General features: G+C 43.0%; 1 protein-coding gene across 2 annotated transcripts in view; it reads right to left on the reverse strand.

The window, feature by feature from the left end:
• FYCO1 (FYVE and coiled-coil domain autophagy adaptor 1) overlaps positions 1-17,488 on the reverse strand; it is a 53,381-nt gene extending 35,893 nt beyond the window's left edge. For both annotated transcript variants that reach the window (XM_067291379.1, XM_067291378.1), the window contains exons 1-6: positions 17,450-17,488; positions 7,593-7,777; positions 5,922-6,028; positions 4,685-4,810; positions 1,055-1,161; positions 13-156 (exon numbers count right to left, since the gene is read on the reverse strand). In XM_067291379.1, coding sequence (XP_067147480.1) covers positions 13-156; positions 1,055-1,161; positions 4,685-4,810; positions 5,922-6,028; positions 7,593-7,647 — 539 coding nt within the window. In that variant the 5' untranslated portion in view covers positions 7,648-7,777; positions 17,450-17,488. The remainder of the gene's footprint in view (positions 1-12; positions 157-1,054; positions 1,162-4,684; positions 4,811-5,921; positions 6,029-7,592; positions 7,778-17,449) is intronic.
• Positions 17,489-18,190: the final 702 nt, after the last annotated feature.

Here is an 18,190-nt window from a genome sequence, read left to right on the forward strand (position 1 = left end):
TTTCTGCCTTACCTGGCAAATGTTGGCCATGCAGCATCTAAATCATAGCCTCTTGATGCCAGGTCAAACTGAACGTCAGTGAGCTCATAGAGTTGACCCACAATGTCAGAACTCATTTTGGAATTCAGAAATGGACTTCTTGCATAGTACCAGTCACTTCAAAACAAAAAATAAAGTAGTACTCATTTATAAGTGAAAACAAAGCAGGAGTTTCACTTGTAAGAAAACAAAACATTTTAATTTGTTCTTTTCTTCTAAAACATTGATTCTACCCTAGAAAAATTACTCCAAATGCAAAATGGAAGCAACCAGACCCATCAACCAAGATGCCACACCTTCAATATGAATGAAGGCAAATGGATTCAATGAAGCCTACAAAAACATTCTTCAGGAAGCCCCCACACAAAACATTTTTTGCTCTAGTGCTTGGGCAAAAGATTGGCAAGACAAAATAGTTGCCATACACTGGATAATCACACAATAAATACATAAAGCTCACACTTAGTACCTCAAGAATGAGAGACAGAGTAGCAACCACAGTCAAATACACTGTATAAACAGCTGGCTTTTCCTAAAAGCCCTACCTATGTCCCTCCCAACTGACTATAAACTGGTTTTGGTGTTCCTTGGCCAGGGACAAGCTGTTCCTCTGCATGATACTCTAGAGAGCAGCAAACATTTTCTGAGGCTTTGTGCAACACAACCAAATTCATCTTCCTTTATGATGTACAGCACATAAGACAAATCCAGGATCTTCAACGTTTATGAAAAGTTTACCTTCAAAACCCACATAGAAGCATCAGGACTTGGATGAGCCACTCACTGCACATGTGCTCAACTGTAACAACTTTCAACATTTACCAGCCTAAGATAGGTATGAATCAGTAATCCAGGCCAAAAGGTCTATTTTTATTTGTATACTATTACCAGCCCTATAAGCCAACCACTACATGGGTTTCAATTTCTTTCAATAGTCACTCTGTCAATCTTTTGTTTTGTTGCTTGTTCACACTGAACAATCACCCCCTGGTTAACAAGGTACTTTGCTATTTACCTGGTCACTTTGATGTTCATAAAACATTGCTGCAAGGTGTCTGCTAGTCTTTGGTGAACCAAGGAGTAACGAAGAAATGCTCTTCCTTTCCCAAGAGATGTTCGTAGCTGGAAGGGAGAAACAGGAAAATAAAAATAAAATCTAAGCACCATTTATAAACATGTACAGACATGTACAGGGCAGACTACATACACATGCAGAAAACACAATAAGCCACTAGGTGTAAAGAAAGTAATAAGAAGTGCCACTGAGACTCTCTCCCAGGATGTTTTTGGGGGACTCTTTTATGAATGATGAATTCATATCTGTAGCTGGCTGTTGACCACTTTATAAAAAATATAGAAGGCATCAAAGGACGAAAGCATCTTCAAATATGCTGAGTACATGGGTAAAGATTATGCTAAGGACAATTCCAATATAAGGCAAAAATCTCAGTATGCCTGGCAAAGCCAGGAATGCTTGCTTAGGCACTTTAAGCTGCATCTGGCCATGGCTGGGAGTCCTTGAGGGCAGATCTATCCATAGCACAAAGGTGTACATATATACATATATATATCCCCAAGGACACAATAACCCCAGCTCATGCAAAAAGCCTTTCTTAATACTCAGTCCTTAAGTTGATAAAACTTAATTGTTACTTCACACCAAGAACAGCTGCCTGACTGAAATTAATAGGTCTTTTTAGGAAGATAGCTAATAAATCAACATTAGGGGAATCACAAAACTCAGCACTGAATTTTGTTACAGCTCCTGACTTGGGGAACTGATACTTTCTTTTGTTTTGTCTTTTACGTCTGAGCTATTTGCTGTCCTTCAAAATAAGGCAGCCACTAACATTTTGTTACTATTCTGCATCAAAATCAGTAATTTAGGAATGGAAAATTAAAGAGATGAAAAGATTTTCTCACCAGTCAGCTATGTTCTTTTATATCCTAACCAAACTGCTTATCCACTTAACAAACTGAATCTATTCATGATGAGAAAATGGAGGCCAAGAAAATATTAGAGGGTTGAGGTTCAAATTAGTAGGCTACTTTAAATTTTGCTTGAAAAGTCAGTGTGGAAGAAGGTGTAAAGGCCACAAAAACTGTCTCTCCATTTGATCACTACTCCACAGTCATGAAGTGAGAGCAATACCTTAAATCTAAAATTCCTTGATTTTGCTGTCACTGGGCTTCCACCCTCAAGGAACAGCTTCCTTGGTAAATCTCAGCAATCCATTATATACAAAAATGTTCCTCACAAATGGAATGAAGAAATGCAAAGCAAAGGAAGCAAAACCTTTTACTGCTTCCTCTTTTGAATTCCATATGACACAAAGTATGAAATAACATGATCCCCAAAGGGTAAGTAGCCCAGAAACAGCCCATTTCATTCATCTACCAGTTTTCATCCTCTTTCAGCATGCAGATCCCTGGATATTTCCCAGGGAGATGCAATCCCTGCCCTGTGCACAGAAGCCTACTGACAAGTGTTTTTCCTCACTAGGGGTTTTTAGTAAATCCCTTAAGAATAGCCAGAAAGCCCACTGAAAGCTACTGAGCTAATTCTATCCTTATTCCCATTGGCTTATCAATTGAAACAGCAATACTTCTTTTATGCATAGACATACTAGAACAAATATACATGACAACAGAAGAAGGGGAAAATATTTACATATATGCAGCTACAAGTAGCCAAAGAGCATTCAGCTAGGAACAAAACCATGTCACCTCCTTCTAGAGCCTGCCAGAGTTCAACAAGGCAGGCTCCATGTTGACTGCACGCTTTGCAGCTAAGGCGGTAGTGTGACGTATGGCTGGGCATAGCTTTTAAAACCAGAAAAACATGCAGCTGCAGAGACTTGGAAAGATGTGTTTTCAGTGTAATCATTTTTGTAGTGCAGGGAAACAACCACAGCTCACCTCATGCCTTCAAGGATAAGGTTCTCTGTCTAATTAACAGCAGGGCAGTTTTTAGAGTACTCCTATTTTCTATCTTGCTTTACCTCTCTAGCGTATCATGCAACCTAATATTAAAGCACTGCAGGCAAAACAGAAGAGGAGGCAGTATGCTGTTAAATGTTTGACCTTTCCTAAAGAGTGACTGGGACTGCTCTTTCCTCCTTGTTCACTTCCAACTTTGAAAGTCAACATATACTGTTCTGTGAATAAACAAACGATATTTGGAAACCTTAAAATTCTACCCAGCTAGGTTCAAATACTGGCTGCTGATTTCCACCTGTACTGAAGGGGAACAACCCAATATTCATTTCTAGACTTGAATCTGACAGCTCAGTTACCTGAAATGGTTGACTGATTTTTTTTTTTTGATTCATATTCCTAAACCACAAGCTAACAAACTAAGTGAAAGGAAATCTTCCACAAGCCAATTTCTATGGCTGCAAAGAAACTGAAACAGGAAATATCCTTCTTCCAAACCATAATTTCTGGTATCATGCAAACCATTAAATAGTGACAGATACCGGAGAAGGAGGAAAAGCAGAGCTGCCTTAACACACGGTAACACGCATGGTGTTACCACACAGAACAGACTGTTGATGCCCACAGCATAGTTGTTTTTGCAGAGAAGTCAGGTTGGCTACTGCGGCTGAGAGTTTACAGGCCAGTAGCTATAGCTAGAGGACCTTTTCTGCAGCAGCAGTCACTGACCTTACTTTTCTGGTCTTCCTAGAGGTTGCAGGAAAGGAAAGCCTGATTTTCAGGGCTCTCCCCCATTTCCCTTCCCAGTGCCTGCTGTGGCTTGTCCGCCGTGGAGCAAAATTCAATGTAGAGAGGAGAAAGTGAGTTAGGGAACACAGAGCCCACCTGTGCTAGAGTCTCATGGCTCTCTTTCAGGTGGCTCAAGATAACAATAGCTGGAGCTGCTGTGGAGGAATTGCTCACAGAATGGGTAAAGCTGTTGTAAATAGTAACTTGGTAATACAAATTATCATTGCTCAGAGATAACTGGCATCAGGACAACACTGGTTGGCACTGCCAAACCACCACCTCTTTTTCCCACAGGGAAGTTCCTCTTCAGATGATTCTGGGTAGTCTAAAGACTCAGACAGGATCAGCATTGTAAACTTGCAGCACTTATCTCTTCCACTAATCTAGTTACAGATGTAACATGGCTGTTATGAGATTCATTAAATTTATTACTAAATCTAATAAAAATAATAAAGCTTTTTGCCCTGTTCAAATCAGCCTATCAGAGGCAACAAGACAACCATCCTGTGCCATTACATTGTATTTTTTGACATCAAGAAACAAAGTAGAGACAGGAGATGAAACTCTGCTCTCAGTCACTCCTCCTCAACTCTACTGACAAATGAGAAAGTGTCAAGAAAGGTTAAACATGGTGATTCTTTTCTCTTATACTTAGAGCAAGTCCTGCTTTAAAGGAAGCTGAGCTAATGATGGCAGACTCTGTCCTTGACTTAATTTTTCATTCCTTTTTAGAGCAAATGTCAGTAATTCAATGAAAAGGCAGAGCAAACCCAGAGACCAACAAGACCACTCATTTGTGTAAGTGTTCTCCACATAACACTTTAGGCTATCTAATCTTACATAATTTGGTGCTACTGCTCTCTCAAAGGACATACCAAAACACGAAGGATGTGTTGTGATGTTTAACAGATATACTTACTTCTGTAATAGACTTAACAAAGCGGATTCCATCATTAGCTCCTTTGACCTTTGCCAAACAGTCACAGAAATAATCCCAGTAGTCTTTTCTATTTCCCAGCAATGTGTTTTTTTCTTTCTGATCAAACTTAAACAAAGAAAACAAAAAGCAATCAGTGAAACAAATATAAATATACTTAAATATAGCTAATGTGGAATTCTGTTCTTCTCCCATAAGTTTCATGACTTCTCTTAGTTTTAGGCAATGTATTCACAAAGAGAAGAGATATTATACTGTACTGATGCAATCCAGTGGATCCAGAAGCTACTTTACAAACAGTAACAGACATTAATGTTCTTGCTTTAGTTAAAATACAGACATCCATTCAAAACGTCTGAAACATTAAGATTTACAGCAGTTTCAGCAGCTGTTTATCAACAGCAAGGGACTGCAGGCCCCTGAGGAGGGACTCGCAATAAGAAGTGCGCCAGTAGTTTACGTGTACATACCAGAAAAACTTGCTCTAGCTAGATCATGCACAGAGTGGTGAAGCAGCAAGGGTATGGAATGCATCTCGGACTACTCAAATTCCAAAGGATTTCTTCAGCTTCTGCCGAAGCCTGTGCAACCCAGTTAAAACTACCTTGCCTAGATTAAGGCTAGATTAGAATGTCTGTGTTGCAGTCAGTGACATGATTACAGTATGTATAAACATAGACTACACAAACTGAATTGCAGTTTGCCCAGCAAAGTGTCGTCTTTTACTTAAACTTTGAGAAGGCCAAAAAGCAGCATTTGAGATTCAAATCCAGCCTTTTGCATTAAGTTTTCCACACAATAAAAATGAATTTCCACAATGAAGTCACAAAAAATTCTGTACATTACTCAGACTGCTGTATTTGCACCATGAGCTACTTACTGGCATTTATTTTGCATTGAAATGCTGTCAAGACCTCTTTATGACAGTTTTTCCAGGATAATTTAGGAGTGTATGTCTTCAAAATCAAGCACAGATAATGGGAAATGCCTTACATTTTCCAGCCAACCTGCCAGCACTTCCTTTTGATTATATTTATTTGCTTTCACTTGAAATATATGCATTAAGGACCACACATGTCAGCCCACTTACTGAAGTAAGAGAGACTTAATTGGATATTTATGATTACTATTTGAATAACCCCACACTTTGAAGAGACAGTAACAGAAAACAAGGCCCAGCTTTGATACTGGATTATGAATAACACACATTACTTTTTACCTGTAGAAGGTACTCGAGCTTGTAGGAGAATTTTTGCAAGCTGACACTGTCATCTGTGATTGGTTCCCCTCCTTCTTTAAATTCTTTGCTTAATTCAGTCACAGCATCTTTAAAACAAGACACAAGAATGATTAACTAATGCAAGAGATATTTAGTACTGAATCCCTAAACAACTAAGTAAATGGTTTTTTTTTGCCTTGATGCTATGCATGTGTATTTGGTTTCTTTCAGTACAAATGTCTTAATGACAGTGCAAAAGTTTGCTGCTACGCTTGTAATTTAAGACCACCTATAACAAAAACTAGAGTTCAAATTATACAAGTTGTCATACTGATTTATTATCTCTTATCCTTAAAAGTAGCAAAACCTTTTCCTGAAACTCAGTAAAAAAAGTGGTAACAGACAATTGCTAGTTTGATCCTCAAAAGAGGGAACAGAAATAACTTTTCGCTGTCTCATGTGCACATTAAGGTTCTTCTATTGCAATAGGCCACAGAGAATTCTGATTAGAAAGGACAGAACACATAATCTGCTAAAGGGGATCAGTAACACAAGAACAGTCATTCAGTCAGCACATTTATCTTCTCCATGCTTTATTCTGGAAGATTCAGCTTGTGCTGGTTACAAAATGCAAATGGAAAAAAAAAATCACATAACAAGAAGCATACAGCAATTCCTCTTCCCTAAAACTGACTCCCATAGCATGTTAGGAAACCCCAAGTCAAAGCACACTGCTCTCTGCCTGGGCACTCTGGCCCCAGAAGGGCATACTTCTCAGTACCAGAAGTTACTGGTTCCACTTAGTTCTGTATTCCTTCCAAGTGCCTGAGTGAGCCTTAGTTCCTAGTCCCGCTTCCTCCACTTTATGAATAAAAATCTCTTCCTGTTAGCAGGCACATACATCTCCTTTTTATGTTATAGGAATATCCAGATTCCCAGTTTTGGTGCGTATTATACCTTACATTTAATAAAAATGAAAAGGAAAAATGCCTGGCTCTTGGTACAGGCAGCTGTTTAGGACAGAGACAGGGCAGGAAAACGGTTATAGGTCTGCTGCCAATGTTGCCTGCAACATAGTTGTGGAAAATGAGGCTGGCTACTGCTAGTGGGGAACAAGCCAGGTGTGTAGAAAGCACATTCCACTGCAGCAAGAGGAGCAGATCTGATTCTCCAGTACTCTTCCTTTGGCTCTCTATCTCCAATTTAGTTTTGCCTCCTGTTTTGCCCCTTCCCACATTAAAAGCAGCTTGATACCAGCTTCCCATCAAGGGAGGGGATAAATATCGGATGTTCTCTTTCTCTCATGTGAAATCTTATAACAGCATAGCTCTACTCATGTGAAAAAAGTCCTAGCTCATACTGCACAACAGAATAATTTTACTTTCTCTCTGCAGAAAATGTCTTTAAGTTGTAAGACCAATTTCTAATGTTGTACATTTAAGTTTGCAGGATTTAAGAATTTTTGATCCTCCAGAAGCACAGCACATCTTCTCTCACACAGAACAAAATCAGTCACGTCTCTGTTGAGGACATGGCAGACCTTGAACTGCATTGCTACAATTGCTATACACAAGTACTAAACAGTTAAAAACACAGCTCCCACTCTCTGTTATTAAAACATGAAGGAGGCAGCCCAGCCTACAAAGTGGATCTGTCAGCATGACAGTATACCTTGCAAGTCCCTGATAATCCGCTGTAGCTGACTTTCGCCACTTGTTGCTGCCATCTTGAAAACCAAAGGAGTTCCTTGCCTGGGCTGTTAACCTTTTCATCCATCTAGATGAAAACAGCAGAGTTCATATCCTTGATGACCCTTGGGCTGATGAAGATTATTCTTATCTGTGACACCTGCAATTCTGTAAAAAATAAAAATAAAATGAATGGGTTTATCAACTCAGAACAGACATATTTAACAGAGGTGCTTGGCATTTTAAATCCTGTTTAGGAATGAATTCCTATAAAGCCAACTCTTTTCCAGAAACTTCATTTATATTTCCTTCTAAATTTCACTTCCTATTTCAGTCCTTTTTGTTTCCACCTTTCAAAACTACTGAGCCAATCTCAATAGCAATTCTCCCTCTCTCTCCCTCTCCCTCTCTCTCCTTCTACAACATAGGTAGTTTTACAGCCCAGCTCAGGCTGCGATTTAATGCAACTCATCTTGTGACCGTGAGGGAGGTTCTGATGACACAGGACTTTCCCTTACCAAAACTGTCTCCCAGACCTTCTTCAAAAGCCACAGAGAAAAATGATATAAGGACATTTCTGTTTCAGAGAGAGTTTCAAGACACAGACTAGGCATGGGCCAAGGTGTCCAAAAATGATTCAGGTTTGATTCTCTGGCATTGGAGGATGTTTCTTAATCATAAGAACTACAAAGAGATTCAGTACTTGAGACTGGTTTTAATACAAGAAAAAATATCTCATTCCCTCCTCAGGACCCACTGTTCCCAACACATGTAAGAGGATAGCACGTTATTTTAAGCTCTGTTACAGCATCCCTGGCTGGAAAAACATACTTTGCTCATTAGAGCATCCAGCTCCCTCCCTCAAAACAACAACACGTGAATTATACCTCACACTCATGGAGATTTTTTCATTAATGAATGAGCCTCAAAACACTTTCCTGAAATAACTAAGCTTGGGGATCCAAACTTTCAAATACTAATCTGGGAACAAACTTGCAAAACATCACTATAGAAACTACATAGGGAATTTATCAGTCTTCGAAGGTTGTTCAGAACTCTGCCTCCAATGGTACAGCCTGAATCTCTAGAAAATTTGCTGTTACACTTTGGAAAATTTGCTTGTGTTATGATTCAAGCTGAATTACAACAAAATTAAGTTGCAATTAAAATCTTATAAGCTTTTGAAGCACAAATGTGAATAGGTCAAATGGTGATATCTCATTTCTTGTTTATTTCTTTCACTACTAAAATAACTAAATTGTCATGGTCTAAGTAGAAGTCTGAATGGATTGAATTCCTTTGGATAGATTGGAATGGATTTCTTTCTACCCTATGTATCTAGGTATTCGTAGGAAATGGTCCTGATGTGATCCTGTTTTCTTTTTGATACAAGGTAGAGGTGGTTTAAAGCAAACCTTAACAAAACCAGAGAGGCAGAAAGATGTTAAATAGAAAGAAAAGGCTGAAACGAGGTTTACTAGTGTGTTTCTCTTAATACCCATGTTTTGTTACCTGCTAGATCCATTTTCATATTTTGACGGCAGTAGTTACACGCTATGACACAAACATAGTCTGTACCATGCGCTGTTTGGACAAGGGCCTGTGCCTGCAAAATCCCCTCTACATCTGCGTTGCTTTAGGGAGAGAAGGCCAGCACAGAACAGAGCAAATGACCTTTATGTATTGTCAAACTCAAATTTTCACCTTAAATCAACAGTATCACATACCCAAGATTCCTATCTTGATACCACTGAGTGGTCGTATAAAATATCACAATTCCTGGTAACTTGTTGAGTTTGGACACCAATGAAAAAAGGCAATAATAACAAACCCAGTGAGTCAACATTTCCTTTTCTAAGCACGCACAGTAATATCAGCCATATCTGTTCAGTTTGGCAACCATTATGGGAAGGAGCAGAAGTCAAAAGACAAGTCTGTGTAATGTGGGCCATGGCAAGTCAAAACGCATGGCCAAACTGAATGCTGCTCCTCACACAATGGGAGAAAAGACTAAGGACCAACAGGGGAGTCCTGCCCTTCTCTCCTGAAGGCCAGAACAAGTCCCAGTTCTAGGACTCAGGAAGGACAAAGACTATGCGAGACCCATACCTAGAGCAGTTATGACTGCGAGGCATGCCATGGAAACAGCAAACATGCCAACTGCGGGCATGCACAGGGGGCCTGGAAGAGATAGCAGACTTGGGACACTGACCCTGAGCCCTTATTTTGCAGCAGCCAGTGGGGAGCAGGAGATGCAGTATCCTACAGCAGCCAGGAGCAACAGGGGATTGTGGGAAGTGCTAGTCCCTGGCAGACTGCCCAAGCGCAGATTTACTGGGGTTGGGATGGAGGATTAAGGAGGCTTTAGAGTCTCTTCACCCCCATTAGAGCTGCGCAGGCTACTGCACTTGCCCAGAAGTCACAGATAAATATCTACTGTGTGGACAACAGTTCAATGGCACAGTGCAAGGGACTGCAGCATGTTCCCAGTGGGCTGATCTTGTTTTACCACAGCAGCCAGAGGCATGCGCCTCTATTCCTGCCAGGATCTCCTAGGCTGAGTACAGGAGCCCTGAACAGACACCCCCATATCACACAACTCGACTGCAGGCACATAGGTGTGCAGCCCCCTCCTCTTCTCCTCCCCAATCTCCCCCTTCTCCAGTTCAGTGGGAGCAGGGTCTGAGTTTCCCCCTTCCTTGCATCAGCCCCCACCCCATGAGGTATGCGCTCCCTTCTTTTCCCGGAAGTTAAGGGGATTATTCAGCCTGGGTTATTTCACAAAGGAAGAATATGTTAAAACTTTTGCTTGCCTTCTCCTCTGCAAAATGGAGAGAAAGGTACTTTTCCACTCCCTAGTCCTTCCTGAGGTGTTGCAAGAAAATAGAATACAGTTCATGGAAGGGTGCAGAGCTCTCACCTACTATGCCACAGAGAGTCCTTCCTGATCACAGACCATTTTGCCCAGAATTGTTTAGGGCACAGCCTTGCTCCCTCTGCCATTTCCTATCCTACTATGTAGGTCTGTAATTATCTGCCTTGTGAGAACAGCAAAATGCCTCGTGACACATGTCAGGCATGAGTGTCCTCCTTCAGGCCCTAAGCTTTTATAGGTGACTCGGCGCTGCCTCCTATATAATGGCATTTGACTAAGGCCAACGGCATCAACCAGCAGAAAACTAGAGTGCTGCAATGAAATTAGTGGAGCGACACTGAGGACCTGGCACAGGGTAGGGCAGAGAAAGCAAGATGGGACATAACATCAGCCCCTCCTAGCACCTTGGGGCTGTGTCAGCTGAGGTCTGAAGGTGCCTCCTTCCTTTCCTCCTGGCATAAGTACTAGTGTGCGGGTGACAATCTGCTTTACGAGGAGGACATCCTGGAGATTAAAGAAAGCAGCAGAGAGGGACCTGCCCACTCTCACACACTGGAAAAGAAAGGATTTACCTGAAAGGGAGGGGGACACATAAGAAACAGCAAACCAAACCCAATGACTGTAGTTAGATTGGTTAGTGGGGTAGCAGCAGTGACATTTAATTTGATTTCATAAAATTTCTCTTTTTGTGACTGTGGGGGCTTGTCAGCGTCTCCAACAGCTACAATTTCGGAATTCACTGGTCAAATTGGTCCAACTTTGACAGAAATGTAGGGGTCTTGAAAACCTTATGCTTCCCCATATGCAATCAAAACAGTAGGCTGGGAGGAAGGGGGAACTGTGTGAGCAGTCCCACTGAGAAACACGCTCTACTGGGACCTCGGTTATGACTAGACATCAGAGAATTCACTCCTCAGCCAAGTGCATTTTCTGGCATATACTAAGTGCAGAACTCACACCACACACCTGGTACAATTCAGTTAAAAAGTAAATCAGATCTGCAAGAAAAATTCATTAGAAACCAAGCTCCTCTGCTTTCTACTGCTAATGGAAATATTTATTGGTAACATAACTATTCTGGTCTAGCCGTACTAAGCAAGGACATTTTATCACGTTCCTCATTGTTATCACAAGACCTTTAATTATTTGATGCCTGCAATTCTACACCTGTTATACAATAACACTCTGTGTGGAAAAAAAAAAGGCAAGGGAGGATACAGAGCCAAATCTTATGTCCACGAGAGTCATATGAATTTTAACTGTATTATTCCCTTGCATAATGTGAACACGGTTTGTCCCCCAAAAGTAGATACTAACTGATAACTGCAGTGGCCAGTTTTGGAATATAACATAGAAAAACTACCTACTCACTCATTAAATGGCTACAAGAAACAGAGAGAAAAAAAAAACCTGAATGCAAATCTCACTGCAAAGTTGGAGGAAGACCTGGGAAAAAAGGAAGTCGATACCTCTCAAGGCTGTAATATCACAGATTTAGTTAAATAATTGCACTCCAGTAAGTGTCTAGAAAAGGTAGTTTGATGTTGCAAGAAACATACAGTCCCAGTGGATTTTCCTGTAGCTGTGCTGCTAGCTGGTCTCATTTTTTACTGTACAACTACCTGTACATTCATAAAGCTAAAGAATTGTTTCCTGCAATTAAAGGTTTGAGCCGAACTGCAATAAAGACAATGCTACAACTCCTCTCATGCACACATACATGCTTTTACTAGGCACCTCAGTCCTTTGTGCTTTAATACAGCATATAAAGACATGTGCCCCTTAAGAAGGCACACTGGATGACGTTAAACAGGACAAATGCAATCAAAAGGCATGGCTAAGCCTGACTGTCAGTCAAGGTTTCCCTTCTCTGAGTTCCGAAGTTCAGCTCTGTTCGGAGAAGTGAAATTTTCATGCTAAATGAGTGTTCCCCCTTAGTTTTCCACACCAACAGATCTTCACATTCCAACTCCAAATATACATTTTTTGAAGTATTTTTTTGCTTCTTTTAATACCTCAGGTTACAGGATACCAAACTGCAAACCTACACTGAATTTCCTACACACACATACACACAAATCTTTTTTTTGAAGTGTTCAGGCATATACGACGTTTGTAATAAAATGCATCTCGCAGAAAATCCACATCCAGAAAAAAAAAATCACAAAGTAACACAGCATAGCAAAACAGAGTAACTAGATGAAGTGGACAAAAACATTCACTTTTTTTTACAAATGCTTGGAAGAAGAGTAGCATGTTTATAGTTTAGGACTCCTTACAGTGAAGCCTTTTTGTAGGTAGGCCTTGCAATCTAAGCATAGTTGCATTTTACAGCATAAGAACAGAAGCTAATGACATTACCACGATACTGTTTGCAATCCTAACCTGAAAGGAGAGACTGTCACAACAAAATTAATTAAGTTTTGCATAACTTTTAGGCAAGCCTTTCTATCCTATGGAAGACAGGCCTGCATTCTCCCCCTATTTTATTCCTCGTATTTGCAAATTGTTCTTAGACAGAGATCAAAACTAAGCAACAGATACAAGTATACAAGTGGTATGATAAGAACTGTGTGAGATATAGTTAATTTTTACACTGAGTGGGGAAAGTGAGCAACTCAACTCTTTTTTAGTGCTGCACCTACTGAAACAGGTCACCACACCAAGAGCCAAGTTAAAACCTTTTAAAATGGTACACTGAACCTATGCCAAACAGGGCAGACACACTAGACCAGAGACTCAGTTTCTTTATTTGGAGAATACAGTGCTTTGCCTCTGATATTCCTTATACTAATAAAAGTTAAACATGAACTGAAATGACCATTTATGCAAACAACAGAACAGGGATGAGCTTGTATTTATCGCACAAAGACAGCCCTGTGTCATGATGAGAAAGTTGCCTGTTTGAGGAAGCAGTCAGTTCACAAAGAGAAGAGGGCTCTTCTGATAACAGGAATTGCACTAGTATCACTATTAACAAAATTATCTACCCTTTTTTCTTAGACACGCCACTCCTTACCCCAAGTGAGGAACGCTACACTGTGTTCATTAACATCTCCAAATTAACCTAACCGTAACTCTCCCAGAGACTTGCTTCTCCTCAGCTGCTGCCTTCCTATTTCTCTCCCCCTGGGGACACGTACCCCTGCCACCCCAATGCCTGTATGGTGAGCTAATAGGAGAAGTTTCACCCAAAAGTCAAAAGAATTTTTTTTTTCACCTTCGCACTCTCATTCCTCCAAGCCATTTTCCTTGTGTCCCTACGTACCCTCCCTGATACAAACCCCATTCCTTCTCTCCATAACTCACCCACCTATTTAAATATCACTTACATGTTCCTCAAGCCAGGGACCTGGTGCTTGAATGCTACCCTGAGGATCGCCATAAAGATGCCTACAGAAATGGATACAGTAGGGAGTTTCCAGGGCAAAGGAGTGGTAGTGATTCATCATGCTCACTCATTGTATGAGCTTGGAGTCTTCCAAAAGTCACATGTTTTTCAGGTTTCCAAAGTTGGTCTCTGAGAAATGGAAGCCATGCTAACCTCCTCAGCAAGCTTGGCCTGACTCCCAGGCACCTCTGAGACTTCAGGATAGTTAAAAAGCAGCAATTGCTAAATCATAATTCTGAACTGCCTCCACCCGAATGGGGCTTTCCTTAGCGAGAATTTTACCTGTGTATCTACCGTTCCACACTCTTCCTCCAAGCTGAGATTTCAGAAGTAAGGGCTGCCTCCAACTGATAGTTTTGAGAAGTTTGGCAAGCGGGCGTTGAGATTTGTCTGTGTAGTGCTCCAGCTGTCCTCCATCCAGCTGACAGCACTAGTAGCTGCCTTGGGCAACTCCTGGCCTATAAGTAGTTCCCAGTGAAGTGGCAACAAGCAACACTGAAAATTACAGGTTTTGGCCACGCACATGCAGATCAAATAGCAGGCAAGTACTTTAAGCAAAGACCACGCTGAGACAACCCAAACTGACCGGCTACTGACTGAATCATGCTACCCCAGAGCCAAAAGCAAGAATTCTTGTTTTCTTTCATCTGCAGCAGGAAATATTGCGTATTGCCTCTCTCCCTGTTTTCCCATGGGTTTCCCAGTGAAGGTCACATTCTCAGGATAAGAGGGAGTGTCTGAGTTGCAAAACATGAAGATTTAAAAAGTGTTTGGAAGAGAGGCCTGTTTGAGAGTGCTGCCACTGAGCCTGTTGGGAACAGGCAGGCTCACAGATGATGCAAGCTTGACGTGAGCCCAGTTATTCAGGGATACCCTGATCCAGCCTGTTTGCTTTCAAATCCTAAATTGTCTTGTGGCAGCAGCAATACCTTTTGTGCGTCCATCCTCCTTCCCAGCAGTAAATGAAATGCTGTGGTGGACACACTCAGGGGACAACTGGTGTTTACAGGTAGCTTTGCTTAGCCCACTATACCATCAGCAACCACAAAACACCGTGATGGACAAAAATATTAAATCAAAGAGAAGAGTACGATGGTTAAGACTGTGTGCAGCAACAGTTTCCATGCACTATGACCTATGAGATTGGGATAGTGTATTTAAAAGGTTCTGCACCTTTTAACAATGTTTCAGGATATAAAGCCTCTTTTTGAATACATTTGGACAAAATATTTAAATTATTATTATGGCACTTCTGGGCACAAAGAACCCCCACTCCCTGGGCAAATTGAAATTACTCTAGGAAAACAAGGAAAGGAAACAGGCTAGATATAAACTGCTAAAGAAGTTTCTTTTCATTGGCAAAACCAAACAGGAATAAAAACGTGCTATATAAATACATAATAATATGCAATAATAAAACCATTTGGGTTTTTACAAGTCCCTTCAGTTTAATAATTTAAACACCATCTAAAGAATACTAGAAGTAAAGGCTTCAGTGTTCATTTCAGATTCATTTTCATTTTCAGGTATATTTTCATTTCTAAGTGTCCTTTCAAAAGGACATTGTTAATTCTTAAATGTGATTTAATGTTATATTTAAACTAAATGTGAATTTTTAAATGTGAAGAAAAACAAACAAATAACAATCTGAGTTAAAAATCATTTTCAACCCTACTTTTCCTTGAGTTCCCCTGATAATTTCTGCAATTTTACAAACATTTTTCTTTACATTTTGAAAGTTTTCTCTCACTAGTTGTTAAGTCTTGATCCCTCACAACCCAAGACTTAGCAGATCTAGGCCTTCGGGCTGTTAGGACAGATTCCCATTCCTTTTATGTAACTGTCTAGCTGCAGATATAATATACCCTTTCACTATTGTCAGATGGTGTACAAGAGGCTTCTGCATGCACGAATAACAGGCTCCATAACTAACTGGCTCTTCAGAGGAAGTAGGGAAAACCACGTTCACATGAAGTGCTGTCAAATATATACACGACAAGAAGAAAAGCAAAATCTCTCTCTACTTGTTTTCAGCCATAGTCATCTCAGATATAACTTGTTAACAGCAGTACATCATTCTTCAAAATGGAAATGTTTGGAAACATTGTTTGGAACATCTGGAACATTTTTTAAATTTAAGTGCTCCCACAAGGACCACTGGAAAACTTCAAGAAATTGCCTTGTACACAATAATATGTTGAAAATATAACACGCCCTACTACAAAGATAGTTTGTCTTCTCTGTTGCACATCCTGCTGCAAAATATCACAACTAACAATAAAAACACCTATAGAAAGCAGGTTGCCTTGTGCTGGCGAGACAGAATCCATCTTTTGCCTTGAAAGTGCAATCACAGTCTGCCTCTACGAGTGCATGAAGTCAGGGCTGGACAAAATCAAACACCCACTTTCACTCTTTAAAATGAAGCAGGTAAAGGCCTGGTTCTCCTTGTCCTTTGTTTACATTTGAAAGCTAATTCCGTTTCAAGGGAGAGGGTGGACTGGAAGCGTGACCCCTACAGCTCACCAACTCCGTATGCCGAACAAACGCCCGCAGCCGACTTCGCGGAGTTACATGAGCTTTGCACTCGCGTGGGAAAGATTCAGACCCCCAACTCCCTGCTGCGTCGCCTGAGTAGCAACGAATCCCCCCGCCTGCGAAAGGCGATGCAGTCCTGCTGCGCACAGACTCACCGCCACAGCACCTCTGCTCAGGCAGAATCCTGAACGCAAAGCTGATGACCACTGCACAAAAACACCGTTTTCCCCCTCACTGTGTATTACAGGGACCAGCGTAAGCTGGAGGAGGGACAGCTGCAAACCCGGTATCTGGTCCGGAGACGGACCCAGCTGCCCGCGCGCCAGCCCCGCTCTGCCCGTCACCCCCAGGAGATTTGCCAACGAAAGGGCAGCGGGATTAGGGCCGTGGCAAATATTTATGTGTCAGCGCTTCACGCCTCTGCACTGAGGGCACCAGCACAGGCGGGTATTTGCTTTCCAGCCCTGTCTGCACGACGCCTGGCACCGCACCAAACTCCGTCCCAGGGCTGGGGTGTCACGGGGTTTATCTGGGGGCGGCGGGGGTGGTGGTGGTGGCGGAAAAAACAGCAGGCGATGTGGATGCTGGCGGAAAACCGCAGTCACTCACCGGGTCCGGCTGCAAGCTGTGCAGCGTGTCACCGTGCGGTGACACCACCACACAGGCAAGCGCCGCCCGAGGCACCCGGGCCGGCAGGCCTCTGAGTGCGTGTGTGTGTTGTGAGAGGGGAGAGGGTCTGTCACCCCGCGCGTGTGTGTGTGCGTGTGTGTGTTTGGGGGGTGCGTGGCGCTTGCGGGCGGCCGCCCCCGGGCAGGGGGTGACGCAGCCCGACGGCAACAAGTGGGAGCCACCGAAGTTACTTCCCCCCGCGCCGCCGCCGCCGCCGCCGCCTCCTCCTCCTCCCCACCCGCCCGGCCCGGCCCGGCCCGGCTCGGCTCGGCCCGGCCGCGCTGCCCCGGAGCGGGCGGCACGGCGCGGCGGCGCGCAAGGGGGACGCGGCGCGGCGCCCCCGCGGCCGGGCCGCCCCGCGCCTTACCTGCGCAGCGGCGGCGGCCATGTCGCGGGGAGGCGCCCGCCGCCTACAACTCCCATGAGGCCTCGGGCGGCGCCTCCGCCCCCCGCGGGGGCTGCCGGGCCGCGCCGGACGGGAAGGGGGATCGGGGGGAGGGGGGCAACAGAGGGGTGGAATCGAGTTTTTTTTAACGATATTTGCGGGGATCATCGGCGCTTCCCTCTAGAGCCGCGTCAGCGCCTCTCAGGGTGCGGGTGGTTTTGGAGGGCTGTTTCTGTTGCCCTCAAGCGCAGAGGTCAGCTGTCAGGAAGCGAAATCTGTGCCCATTATTACCGCTTTCAGTACAGTTCAGCACTTTATTATTATTATTATTATTGGCATCAGTTCATAAAGCTGTTTGGAGGGGCACCCGAAGGGAATTTGAAGCTGCGGCCTGAGGAAGCCGGCGCGCGGCAGGTTTCCCCCAGGCAGCGATAGCCAAGGCCGCCCGCAGTACCGGCGCCAGGCAGAGAGAAAGCGGGTGCGAAACTCGGGCATCGGCCCACTGCCCGGCACAGGCCCCCACTGCAGGCGCCCGCTCCCCCGGCCCAGGCTCTTGCTGCAAACAAGCTATTTCCAGTCCCGTCCCCCCCCCCCCCCCCATTTTAACCTTTCCATAATGTCTCTGAAAAGACAGCATTTTTTCACAGTGGCTGAAATCGCTTACAATGGGCTCATGTTCGAAGTGCGCTTGGAAACTAATGATGTTCCTTTGCCTTTTTGCCC

Source organism: Apteryx mantelli, chromosome 2 (genome assembly GCF_036417845.1).
Source record: "Apteryx mantelli isolate bAptMan1 chromosome 2, bAptMan1.hap1, whole genome shotgun sequence".
Taxonomy (NCBI): domain Eukaryota; kingdom Metazoa; phylum Chordata; class Aves; order Apterygiformes; family Apterygidae; genus Apteryx; species Apteryx mantelli.